At 35.3% G+C, this 14,362-nt stretch overlaps 1 protein-coding gene across 1 annotated transcript in view; it reads left to right on the top strand.

Moving 5' to 3' along the window:
• STRN3 (striatin 3) overlaps window positions 1-14,362 on the top strand; it is a gene marked incomplete at both ends in the record, with an annotated part of 89,402 nt that overhangs the window by 23,241 nt on the left and 51,799 nt on the right. Inside the window, 3 exon segments of the mRNA XM_084241298.1 lie at window positions 8,330-8,433; window positions 8,855-8,928; window positions 13,953-14,034. Of these exon segments, the coding sequence (XP_084097424.1) occupies window positions 8,330-8,433; window positions 8,855-8,928; window positions 13,953-14,034 (260 nt within the window).

Genomic DNA, 14,362 nt, shown 5'->3' with positions numbered 1-14,362 from the left:
TTTCCTCTGGAAAACTGTCTTTGAGACTGCAAGTATAAAACAGGTACTCCTCCTATGTGGTGAGGTTCCTTTTTGTGATACTTATTAAGCTGCTTTGCACATGCCTAGTGTACTTAATTACTCCCGCAGTAGGCAGTTAGCTTTCTGAAAGTAGGGGTTGAACTGGTTTTGTGTAGCATTATATTCTGAGTCACTGACTCAGTGAATAATCCTCAACCACTAGTACCTGCCAACATGATTTAACAAATTGCATTAAATGTATTGCATTTAAACAAATGTGCAGTATGCTTTAGGAGATACAAAGTTGAATACAAGTACTTTTAGTCAGGCAGCTTAAAATTTCATGGAGGAGAGAGTTTTTTCCCTCTATTTCCTAGTTCACATCACTTTTTTTTTTTTTAAGATTTATTTATTTATGCATACAGGAACTGGGGTACAGGCCAGAGGTGCTGAGATGGGGGTGAGAGGTTTCACCAGAGACACAGAGGGGAGCAGAACAGGTGACTGACTGAAATACACTGCTGAAGGGAGCAGCGGGCATGAAATACACTGCTGAGGGGAGTAGGGGTTGAGACAGGAGCGGTCTGCTGCCTCCATATGGGTCACTTCCCTGGCCGGGGATCGAAATCATGCTGCAGTAGCTGAGGATAGCTTCATAACGCTGATTCTTAACCCCCTGCACCACCAGGGAGGCCCCCACATCACCTTTTAATAGTCAGAATTGTAGGCTTTTAAAGGACAAACTAAGGCATTTTAAAAATTAAGAGTTTATTTGAGCAAATATCAGTGCATATTGAATAGTGACAAGCTGGAAGTGGTTAGGAGCACTGTACCAACAGAAGTTAGGGTAAAGTTTTTTATAGAGAAGAGACAGAAGCAAAGCAAGATGATTTTTGATTGGCTATAGCTTAAGCTTTTGCATTTTTTGGGTAAGTCTGGTTATTGGTTTGTGATTGGTTATCCTTAAGTTTAATTAACTGTGTAGCATTATAGGTTTAGGAGTCGGTTATGTATCTAATTTACAACTGGTGTGGTATTTTATTTTTTCTGTTTCCTATACTTAGGGAAACAATTTATTCAACACATATTTAGCTGGTGCTATGAATTATACAGAATGGAAAATGTAATTTGTAAGATACTAGGGTAGTATTCTAGGGAGATAAAATGATGTAACCTATGCTTTTAAGGAACTTTCTGCAGAATTTGAAAAATAAACAAATAATGAAATTAAGTAAAAGGTCTATTGCCATTTAGGTTAGGTACTCATCTTATTTGCAAATATTATTACTATTAGTGTATTCACTTGGGTTCTTGAAGATGTTTCAGTCAAATGTACTTTTTTTTATTTCTTGCATTGTTAATTTTTGGACAATATTTAATTTCTCCCCTTGTGTAGTCCCTATAGTTCTCCCACCCCTATAGCACTGTGACTCATCACCACAGTCCCTTGAAATGCACATCATTTCTAAGCAAAACTTGGGGATGTACTTATAAGGAAAAACTCACCCATATGTCTCCTTTACTCTCAGTATTCTGTAAGACCACTTTGTTTCTGACTTTAAATGTGTGAACTTTCTATGCATTGAGCAGTATTGCTACATCCACTGGGTGTCTGATAGTTTAGCTCAATTCTGACACTATCTGGAGATAACAGCCCAAAGTTTAATAAGGATTCAGTCTCTCTAGATGCCCTTACCTTTGCCTTCAGGCACTCATTGTAAATCCCAGGTTGTTGCATGTGTTTCTGGCATCTGCCTATAAATCAGAGTCCCATAACCCCCTCAAGTTTGGTTAATTTGGTAGAGTAGCTCCCAATTTATTATAAAGACTCCTGTATTACAAAGGAGATAATTAATGTCCAGATGGAGAGATATGTAGAGCAAATTCTGGAAGGGTCCCAGGCATAGGCACTTCTGTTTCTGTGGCATTTGGGGTGCACCACACTTCCAGCATGTTATGTGTTCTTGTTCACCAACTGGAAAATTCTTCTGAAACCCTTTCTTTTTTTTCTTTTTTTTTTTTAATAGAGGCATGTTTTATTTATTTATTTATTTGTTTTATTTATACATGCACTGGGTACAGTCAGAAGTGGGGGAGGGTGAGAGAATTCACCAGAGCCAGAGCGGGGAGCAGAGCAGGCAGAAGGACCGAAGTACACTGCTGAGGGGAGCAGCGGGCGGCAGGAGAGGTCTGTGCGCCATGTGGGACCCTCCTCTGGTGACCGGGGAGCAGCCGGGGATCGAACCGGCGCCGCAGAGGCTGCGGGCAGCTTCGCAACCCAGCGCTCAACCGCTGCGCCACCGGGGAGGCCCTGAAACCCTTTCTTAAAAGAAACTTAAAGGGTTTAATGGAGGCTTATTACAGAGACCTGAAAGATTAAATCTTTCAGACATTGGTGAATCAACAGAATCTGTCCTCCTCTCTCTACAGGTTTGGAAGTTAGATTGAAAATTCTATCCCTCTATTCTAGATATGTTCCTCTGGCAACCAGCTCTCATATTAAGGGACTTTCCACATGCTCATGTGGCTGAAGGGGCTGTTTTATATAAGATACTTTCATTGCTCTGATTAGGAAATTCCAAGAGTTTTACAAGTTCTGTTCAAGAAACACAGTGATAGTTATAATTATCATAGTTATCAATCTTGTCAGCAAAAAAAAAAACAAAAAAAAAACAAAATAAATCAAAGCCGAAAGTCACTTGTATAGTCTTTTCCACTTATTTTTTTTAAGTTTATACCCAACCATATTCTAAAAAATTTCATTTTCTTTTCAAAGACATGTAAAAAGTATATGTGTTAGAAGTAGCAAGATCCATTTATTCTTAGCTTACATAATTTGGATTCCCAGCTTGGTACAAAAATAACATGATTGGGGAAAAGAGGAGAGATTGTGGATCACAGACTTGACCAAGAAAAGTTGGAAGACCAAAAAAAAGTTAATAGAATCTTTTAAATATGGTGTTCTGATAGGGGAAATGACTCTGCATTTCAGGTTGTTAATATCTTGTTATTTAGAATTTGAGTTGGTGCTACAATATCATGTTACTGGCTTTTGCAGTATTTTAGAGTTTTTATGAACTTGTATATGTTATTTATAACATTTAAAAAATGGTCAAGATGTCAGGAAATGTGTACTTAGAGTCCATTGAATATGTTTTACAGTTTTATACCTCAAAGGGGTATAAACCTCTATTTATGGAAAATGGACTTATCTGGAGCTTAATGCTTTCAAATGCCAGATAATTAAGAACTTAATTAGAATACAGAGTTGATAATTAAATATTGAAAATTCCTCTGCTTTAACAACTATTGCCTTTTAAAATGACATTGGAATTTTAGAGGATTGTGGTTTTGTTTTTTTAATTAATCTTGTTTTAAGCTCTAAGTAGGAGGAATGAAAATAAAATACAGGTTATTTACCTTTGGAGGTCTTAGTGTTTTGTTAAAGTTTCTCTTTTCCCTGGAATTCTTAGCTATCTGTAAAATTGGGAAAAGTGTAATAATAGAAAATTTTATAAGCTGTTGCAAACTTTTTGTTTATTCTTAAAAAGACTTGACTTGCGTATGCACCATGTTCAGTAGGGGAACTGACTGCTTGTAGTGTTAAATGATTATATACAAAGATTTTTGTGCCATGTTTCATCACACTGAATGGGTCTAAGTGGGTGTGTTTTTAATTTCTAAGCTCCCTTATTTGTAGCTAGGTTTTGAAACTTGTATAGGGTATGCATTTTCTATAGGATGTTTTATCTAAAATGTCAGTGGGTCAGCTCACTCTTTATAATTCTATCTTTATTTACTGCTGAATCGTGTTAATCACATATATTTCAATGATTAGTATAGAATCACATATATAATTCTAATTGACCACTAAGGGAGGTGGGGGGAGGGTAAGAGGCTATTAGTATTTGTTGAGAGCCTATTTGAAATAGTAGTGTGGTGAATTTATCATTAGTTATTGTTTTTTTTTTTAATAGAGGCATGTTTTATTTGTTTGTTTGTTTGTTTGTACATGCACTGGGTGCAGTCAGAAGCCAGGAGGGTGAGAGAATTCACCAGAGCCAGAGCGGGAAGCAGAGCAGGCAGAAGGACGGAAGTACACTGCTGAGGGGAGCAGCGGGTGGCAGGAGAGGTCTGCGCGCCATGTGGGACCCTCCTCCTGTGGCCGGGGAGCAGCCGGGGGTCAAACCGGCGCCTCAGAGGCCGAGGGCAGCTTCGCAACCCAGCGCTCAACCGCTGCGCCACCGGGGAGGCCCTATCATTAGTTATTGTTAATCTGAGTTTGTCTTTTAATTTGCTTCCAAACCTTTCTTTTTTTTTTTGTTTGCTTCTTAACTTGTAGTTGCTAAATGCTTAGCATTTTTTCAGTAAGTGCCAAAAAAGTGTTTTAAAAATAATTAAGCTTTTATTTCCCACCTTTATGTAGTGTTTGTTTAAATTTTTTTCTAATACAACATTTTTCTGGTAAAACAAATTTTGTTTAAGTGGTTTTTCTTTGTTTTAGGTAAGGTACTCTTATTTTAGAAACATGGGAAACTACAGTAACTGAAATAACTTCATGCTGTTACGCGCAGCGTCGAAAGTTTTGCACTGGTGACCTCTAGTGGTCTTTCAGTCAAAACAATTGTGAAATATCAGTTATGTAGCTTTTGTTGTGATAAATCTCATTCGGACTTTTTAATAAACTCATGATAAATATGTCACAATGAGAGTATCTTTCCATGTATTCAAAGAAAGAAAAGTTATCTTAATCAACAAATCTCGTTACTCTTAATTTACTGAGATGGATGTAAAACAAATTTATGAAAGTTTGTTTCTGCCAGTACTGTATGTTTGTCGTAATGAGTTTCAAGTTAATCATCTACTCTCATGATTTTGAAATAAAATAATTATAAACATTAAAATTAGCTGATTTGGACAAATATGAAAAATAGAAAGCTTTGCTTCTTAAAAAAGTCCTTTCTTGATTGAAGCCAACTATGCATTGCATTTTAGAACCTCTTTCTCCTTATGACCTAGCATCTCAATAAAAATATACTTTTAAAATCTGACCTTCAGACATACTGCAGGAGGAGGAGGGAGAGGGATCAGAGGGAGGGAGGAAAGAGAACAGGTGACTGAGGTGATGATGCATGTGTGCATTGGGGTAGGAAATTCCATAGGGTCTACACTTGAGGGGGAAGCAAATATTGTTTAAAAATGAACAATGTAAAAAAATTAAGAAAAATTAATTTAAAAAATTAAAATAAAAAAATAAAAATGCAAAAAAATAAATAAAATCTGACCTTCAAGGGTGAGATTAACATTTTTAAAATTTAAAATTGTGAACTATAATATTTACCCGGAAATGTTTGCTGCCACCATCCTTACATTTGATATCACCATACTTATATCAGCCATTATTATAAAATGAACTATGATGGTAACACTCTTGGAGCAGTTAAATAGAGCCCTTTCAGAACTCCAGAAGCCTTACAACTTGTCCTTTCAAATCACCTTTCTTTCACTCATGTAGGTAGCCCTGTCCTGAGTTTGTGCTTCTCCTTATATGTTACTGTATAGGTGTGCATTTTTCAAATGCATTATTTTAGTTTTCCTGATAGTGAACTTCAGTACAAATGGAATCGAAATGTTATCTTTGGTGCCTTTTTTCCTTCAACATTATATTGGTTTACCTGTGTTGTGTGTAGCTATAATTTGTTTGTTTCTAATAAAGTAATGTAACACTACATTGGCTAAAAACATTTAAATGTGACTACCTCACTCCAGTGAGAATGTTCCTGTCAAAAAAACAAAAACAAGCCAGAAATAACAAATGATGGCAAGAGTGTGGAGAAAAAGGAACCCTTGTGCACTGTTGGTGCTAATATATTACAATTTATTTGTTTTCTAATTGATAGATATTTAGACTGTTTGGCTATTATAATAAAAGGTCCTAGGAATGTTTTTTTCACATATCTCCTAGTATCCCTGCACATACATTTCTGTTGGATACATATCTAGAGATTTTTGGCTTTAATGTATCTTGGCTTTAATGACTAATGCAAAAACTTTTTCAAAGAGCTTATCCTTATACCAGTTTATTAAGATTTTCTATCAATTCATATCATCAGATAATTTTTTCATTAAAAATTTTCCTGATTGAGTTAACATTGGCTTACAACACTGTATATGATTTAGGGGAATGGGTTCATTCCTTCTCAGATGTATGTCATCAAAGCACCACCCACGTTCTTTACCATAGACTCCTGGGTGCCCTCCCTCATTTGTTCTTGTCCCAACTCTTCCTCCTCTTCCAGTAGTCTCAATTCTGCAGTCATATTTCTAGGGTTTGTTTGGTTTAATGATTTCCTTTGCTTTGTTTCCCCTTTATTTCACTTAGCATAATGCTTTCTAGTTCTATTTGTGTTGTTGCAAGTGGCAAGAGTTCATCTTTTTATTTTTTTTTAAAGATTTATTTATTTATGCATACAAAGCTGGGGGTACAGGCCAGAGATGCGGGGCGGGAGGTAAGAGGATTCACCAGAGACAGAGTGGGGAACAGAACAGGCAGACTTACTGAGACACACTGCTGAGTGGAGCAGCGGGCGAGACAGGAAAGGTCTTCTTCGCCATGTGGGTTGCTCTCTGGCCAACGGGGGATCGGGATCGAACTTGTGCAGCAGAGGCTGCAGATTGCTTCATAGTATGGCGCTTAAACCCTTGCACCACCAGGGAGGCCCATGAGTTCATCTTTTCTTTTTTATATAGGTGTGTAGTATTCCATTGTGTATGTATATTGCACCTTAATCCACTGCTCTGTTTTGGACATAAATTGGCTGTTGTAAATAGTGCTGTAGTGACCATAGGAGTACACATATCACTTCAAATTAGTGATTTTGTCTTCTTCAAGTTGATTCCTAGGATTGGAATTTCTGGATCATACGGTATATCAATTTTTAATATTTTGAGGAACCTCCATACTGTTTTCCATAGTGCCTGGACTGGTCTCCATTCCTACCAACAGTATACCAGCTCTCCTTTTTCTCCCCACTCTTGCCAACATCTGTTGTTTTTGGATTTTTTTTACCCCCATAGGGACATTCTCTCTGAAGTGAGGTAGTCAGATTGAAAAATTTTTAGCCAATGTAGTGTTTTGTTACTTTATTGGCTTTTTTCATTTGTGTTTTCCTGAATATTAATGCAGTTAAAGATCTGTATCATATCTTGATTGGCCATTTTGAAATCTTGTGATGTTGGTATAGTGTAAATCTTTGAACAATTTTCATTTAGGCTTTTTAATTAGGTGGTGTGTCTTGGTGAGGGAGGGGTTAGGAAGACATTATGTATTATATTTATGAGCCCCATTCTCATGTATATGAGAATTTTTTTTCCATCTGGTTTGCTTTTTTGAGAATAAAAAGATTTTATATTTTAATAAATTTTTAATTAGGCTAAAACAGCCATTTTTAAATGTATGATTCAGTAGTAAATGCATTTTTTTTTTAAGATTTATTTATGCATTTAAGAGATGGGGTGTAGGCCAGAGGTGTGGGGGTGGGGGGGTAAAGAAGATTCACCAGAGGGAGTGGGGAGCAAAACAGGCAGATCTACTGAAATATACTGCTAAGAAGAGCAGTGGGTGAGACAGAAGAGGTCTGCTGTGCCATGTGGGTTTGCTCCTTGGCCGGGGATCAAAAAACTAGTGCTGCAGAGGCTTCGGATAGCTTCACAGTGCTGTTTAATCCCTTGCACCACCAGGGAGGCCCTTAAATATTAGTCTTTAATGTGAGCTGGATAAATGAAACTGACATGCTAGGAAGGGCCTTTTGAAAGGATGGGAACATTGCCTCACTGAGGAAGAAGGGAATTAAAAAGAAAAAGTTCCTCTCACATAGAAAGGACTTGTTATATTCTGGTACTGTTTCAAAAGTTGAAACAATTTCAACTCAGGTGGTAGAAAGAAAATATTGTAATTTTTTTCATAAAAGAAATGCTTTTGAAATAATGGTGTTTTTTGAAATAACTAATACCTTATTTTGAAAAAATACCTACATGTGAATCTAATATTTTTTAGTTCTTGGTGAGTTGTATGTTAGGAATAGGTGTAATTTTTATGTATGAAAATTTCATTTTTAGACTAATTATTAATATTAGAGACTAAAAGTTAAAAGCAAATAGCGATTTTATAGTTTAAATGTGTTATCAGGGAAAATTTGATGGACTGCTTCTATGAATTTTGAATGTTTAATATAAACAAAGTATGGAAGTTTATATTTATTGTTTTCCTTTCTTCAGTTTTTTGTGTATAGTTAAAAAATGAAAGTAAATGAACCTTTTATATTTTTAGGCCCGGATAGCATTTTTGCAAGGAGAAAGAAAAGGTCAAGAAAACTTGAAGAAAGATCTAGTAAGAAGAATAAAGATGTTAGAGTATGCATTAAAACAGGAGAGGTATGTGTGCTTCATGTTTTTACATGAATAAATTAAGGTAGAATAGCAGTATTCTCTTTTATATCATTATGCAGTATATTTGAGAACTCAAAAAGATATAAAACCTTGCCCAAAATACAAGAGGATATTTTGATTTGCTTCCTATATGGGAAAAGAAGAGAACAAGATTAAAAGTCTTTAACTTGAAATATCTTTTGTGACATAGAATCTAAGTTTTGGAATTTGGTTTTAAAGGATTTTTAAAAGACAGGAGAAATTTATCTTTACTTGAGTTAAGAAGTGTGTCATTTTCTTTTATAGCAGTGCATTTTTTTTCTTCCTTTGCAAATAAAGTTTAAAGAAACAGATTTGTATTATATTTTATTTGTCTTTGGGAAAAGATATAGCAGTAGTTATTTAACTATTATTGTTAAATTTTCAGGGCAAAATATCACAAATTAAAATATGGCACAGAACTTAACCAAGGTGATTTGAAAATGCCAACGTTTGAATCAGGTAAACTCAACTTTTCTGTTAACCTTCACTACCCTATTCAAGAAAAATTGTTTTAAGCCTATTTTTTGTAAGAGACTTCTTTTTACACTCCTTCTGATTTTCTAGAATGGTTAGTCAAGTTTGTTGATTATTGTAATACAGTCTAGGATTTAGGGGACAAGAATAAAGGAATAAAAGCTAGCAGGTAGTTTTACCTGCATCTTAATCCTGAGAGTTTTTTCCTTGTATTGAAACCTGCATGAAACTGGGTCTGTTTTTCTAATACAGAAGGTAATGAATTAGCTCTTTGTCCATCTCTAGGCAATTCTTGTTCTATCCTATATATAAGCTTAATTTGGGGGGGGGGGCAAAGATTTATCTATGCATACAGGCCAGAGGTTCAGGGACTGAGAAGATTCACTAGAGACAGAGTAGGGAACAAACAGGCAGATTCACTAAAATATGCTGCTGAGTGGAGTAGCAGGCGAGACAGGAGAGGTATGCTTGCCATGTGGATTAGCTCCCTGTCTGGGGATTGAATTGAACTTGTGCTTCAGTGGCTGGTGATAGCTTCATAGTGCTTTCTTAACCCCTTGCACCACCCGGGAGGCCCAAGCTTTTTTTTTTTTTTTAATTAGAATTTTTTTATCTGTAGAAGCTGTGGTTAATCAATTTAGTTTTAAAGAAATTAGATATTTGATTGAATTTGGAAACTGCAAGTGCCCAAATAAGGATGAGAAGGAAAAAATTATTTCCAGTTGGCCTTGCTGTTTACTGAATAGCTATTGTAAGATAAGCAGTATGCAGGGATGAGAGAGAGCAGGATATAGGAAAGCCTAACAGTTTAATGTTAATTTTAGCGTTCCATGTGATTTCACTTTGCTTAGCTAAAAGTAAGGGAAATAGAGATTTATATTATACAAATATTTGAGAATATTACTAGCACTTTTTCTTGGGTATATTTGGGAACACATATATACATTTTTGATGGTGTGATCAAATTGAATTTTGTGCTGTTCTTGGAGGCTGGTTACTTAGACAAGAAAAAACTATGTCTTTACTTGGATACACAGTGTTTCTTTTCCTTTAATAATTATTTTCATGCCTAATAAAGTCAAAGCTTATATGGTAGGTGAAATAAAATTTATGTATGAATTTTTTTAGTTGTGTGTTAAATAGTAAATTAAAAAAATTTAGTAGTTGAACTTTAGTTTAATTTTGACAAACACTCCATATATCAGTTGATTTATTTTTGGATCAGTACCAACCTGAAGCAGCAGTACCATTTCTTTTTTTTTAAAAAAAGATTTATTTGGGCATGTAAGAACTGGGGTACAGGCAGAGGTGCAGGGGGGAGAGGATTCACCAGAGACAGAGTGGGGAACAAAACAGGTAGATTGACTGAAATACACTGCTGAGGGGAGCAGCGGGAGAGTCAGGAGAGGTCTTCTGTGCCATGTGGGTCACCTCCCTGGCTGGGGATCGAACTTGTGCTGCAGTAGGTGCTGATAGCTTCATGGTGCTGAGTCTTAACCCCTGTGCCACCAGGGAGGCCCCCAGAAACATTTCTTATATTTTCTATTTGTTTTTACATATATAAAATCAAAGACCCTGGTAGGACAATATGGACTTCCTTTTATCTGGCTTTCAGTAATTATGAAGGCTCACTTTGATGCTAGAGAACAATACTATGATCTTTTTCTTAGAAAATCAACACTAAATGATAAAAGATGGAAGATCTGTATATAAAGTCATATTTACCACAGAAGTTCCATTCCTTATAGTTAGAGGGAATACACGACTTCATAAAAAATAATGATGGTGCCAGAACTTTTTCTTTGACACATTTTCTTTCTTTCTTTCTTTTTTTTTAAGATTTGTTTATTTATACAAGAACCGGGGTAAGGCCAGATGCGCGGGAGGGTGAGAGGATTCACCACAGACAGAGCAGGGAACAGAACAGGCAGACTGACGAAATACACTGCTGAGGGGAGAAGCGGGCGAGACAGGAGAGGTCTGCTGCGCCATGTGGGACCCTCCCCGGCCGGCCGGGATTGAACCCGCGCTACAAAGGCTGCAGACAGCTTTACAGTGCTGCGCTCAACCGCCTGCGCCACCAGGGGAGGCCCTGATACATTTTCTTTCTAATGTGACTAGAAGATTCAGAAAATAAGCAATCACTTTCTGTAACTTGAGGTCTGTTATAACTTGGTCTGTGTAATGTGAGGAAGAAGGCTAGTTGTGGTCAGATTGTTCCTGAAGCTAGAATCAGTATTGGCTAGCTGATCTCAGTGCAGTAATTTGTAAAGGCAAAGTCATTAATAGATAAAGCTCACCTTCTGGCAATTGAAGATCAAAAGAAGTCTTTTTATTTACTTTTTAACTTAAAAATTTACCAATCAAGTAATTTATAGGAAATGATAATAACAAAGTTGATTGCTTTTACTGATGTAGAAAAACTATTCAGAATGTTTAATGTAAAAACAAATGGATAGGAAAAATTAATTACAATCAAACAAAATAGGATAGTTATTTATATCAAAGTATATATAGAGATAAACATCAAATGAATTAGTATTGCCTTTTATATACTAAAAGTGTTTTGTGAAAATGCAAAATAATTTGATGTAAGTACAAAGCATACATGGTTTTTTACCTTCTTTTATATATATATATAATATATATATATAAACACATATACAGACACACACATATCCTGTCCCTAGTGCTATAAAAGGAATTGTATCTAAATATGTAAAGAGGATATCCAAATGACCAGTAAGTATATGAAATGATGCTCAATATAATTGGTAATAGAGAAAACACAACTTAAAATCACTATGCAGAACAATTAGTCACCTACCAGAAGTGTTGACAAACTCTTGAACAATTATTTGTAGACTTAAGTGGTGTTTGAATTGTAAGTTGATAAAATTGCTCTGAAATAATTTATCATTGTTATACTAAAGGGAACATAGCATACCCTGTGACCCAGTATTTCTAATCCTAAGTGTTCTGCTCTTTAAAATGTGTGCCTATGGTCATCATAGGTTTATATAAGAATGTTCACAATTATTTAATAATAAAAAATAAGAAGCAGCCTGAATGCCCTTCAGCATTAGAGTGGATAAATATATTGTGATATTTTAGCATAACTGTACTATTTAGCAATAAAAGTTAACAAACTAAACCTGACAGCATGGGCAGGTCACATAAAATTGAAAGTTGATTTTTATATCGAATAAAAAATCTGTTTTTCAGAAATCAGGGTAGTATTGATATCTTTCTCAGAGTATGTAATATCTGGTGACTAATAAAGGGCACAGGGGAAGCTTTTGGAATTCTGATAGTTTTGTTTCTTCATCTAGGTACTGGTTACATGGGAATGTTAAAAAATTCATTGAGCTGTATATACTCTTACCATGTGTGTACTTCAGGAATACCCTTAGCAGCATTATTTATAATTGTGACAAATGGAAACTAATTTCAACATTAATGAACTATTTAAATGAAATAGGCATCCTTTCTATGGAAAATTACATACTTTAATATGATGTTAATCTGTATTGCTATAGACAGACTGTTCAAGATAAAATGCCAAAAGCTGCTTGTAGTGCAGTATAATACACATTGCCTCTCACCCTTTTCTAAAGGAGAGGAGAAGCTTGTATATATATTTTCAGAAGGAAAATATAGAATGTTACAGTCGCAATTAGTAACTAACACTTGGTAAAAGGATTTTAGCAATTTTATTTTTTTAATGTATTTTTTCTCCAATGATTGTCATATTTAATGATTTTTAAAGTGGCATAAAGATATAGGGGAACTATTCAAATGAAATGATTATTTCTAGAAATCATAGCAATCCCTCGGAGGAAGAAGATATTAATAACAGAATTTTTAGAGTTAGAGAATTATTGCCTGCAGAGACTATTTGAATTACTACCACTAAGTATTCATTCATGAGACCCTGAAGAGTCTTTAAGAACCTAACAACTCTGAGCTGTTATCACAGTTCTCAGCATTTAGTGTGACATGTGAAGACTAATCTTTTATGATCATCCCCATCTTCTTTAATTTCATTATTACCTAGTAGGAATTTATGGGAGAATATTTCTAGAATGTCATTAGTGCCATTAAATCATTTTAAATTTCACTCTTGTGATACTTATCTGAGATTATACCGTTTACTGAGCTCATATACATTGTGACCTGAGAATAAAATATAATTCTTCACATATAGTAAAAATGATTTTCTAGTTTAACTTTTAGTTCTAAAAATGAAGTCTTATAGTATAGACTTAGAGTTCATTGATAAAGACTCAAAATTAAATTATTCATTAGTTTTTATATATAATTTCTTAAATGTTGATTTTGAAAGCTTATGTAATTTACTCAACATAACCTTTGAATTTCAAAAGCATTCAACTCAATAGAATTCTAGTATTTAAAATTTTTAATTTAGTAATACTTCATATTCTGGGTTTTTGGATCTTAAATCTCTGGTAGTAAAAGTTAATGTACACTTGGGTGTTTCCAATTTTATTTCATTTTTTAAAGATGTATATTTTTGAATACAAGAACTGGGGTACAGGCCAGAGGTGCAGGAGGTGGGTGGGGTGAGAGGATTCACCAGAGACAGAGTGGGAAACAGAACAGCCAGACTGACTGAAATAACACTGCTAAGGGGGACAGGGGGCGAGACAGGAGAGGTCTGCTGTGCCATAGCACAGCTCCCTAGCCAGCCGGGATGGATCGAACTCATGCTGCAGAGGCTGCGGACAGCTTCACAGTGCTGTCTTTAACCTGTTGCGACACCAGGGAGGCCCCGTTTCCAATTTTAAAATGAGGAGGGTAATACGTAAATGTTTGGGTTGTTGGGACAAACACGCAATGAGTGATCTGTGGTAAATATGCAATGAAAGTTAACTTCTGTCCTTTATAAAGTTTTAGGTATATTTTTGTGGAAATTTATCCTTAATGAAACTTTGGCAGTACTTTCAATAGTTAAAGTAATGTATATGTCACTTTTATTAAATTTTTAGAAGAAACCAAAGACACAGAGGCTCCCACAGCACCTCAGAATAGCCAGTTAACGTGGAAGCAAGGAAGACAACTGTTACGACAGTGAGTAAATGGTTCATTTTCAGCTTTCTTTAAGAATCTACTTTGAGAGTGTTTACCTTCAGTTAATTTGTAATTATTATTTATTATAGTGGGACAATGTGTATTTTTCATATTGCTATCTTTTATTAACGCTGGGATCTTGCTAAAGTTTTCTCTGAGTTTCAGAATGATGTTTTATTTTTTACAGGATAGAATGTTTTCTTAAGAGTGAATGATTTGAATGCTGGAACAAAAAATAGAGAATTTGTGCTTGTAAATACTCTCTCATTCCCATCACTGAAAATTCACATATTTGGTTTCTCTTTTAAGTAGAGAAGGAATTGAACTA

Source organism: Talpa europaea (genome assembly GCF_964194135.1).
Source record: "Talpa europaea genome assembly, chromosome: 8".
NCBI lineage: Eukaryota > Metazoa > Chordata > Mammalia > Eulipotyphla > Talpidae > Talpa > Talpa europaea.
Note: the sequence above shows the minus strand (reverse complement) of the source record. Positions and strands in the feature narration are given on the sequence as shown.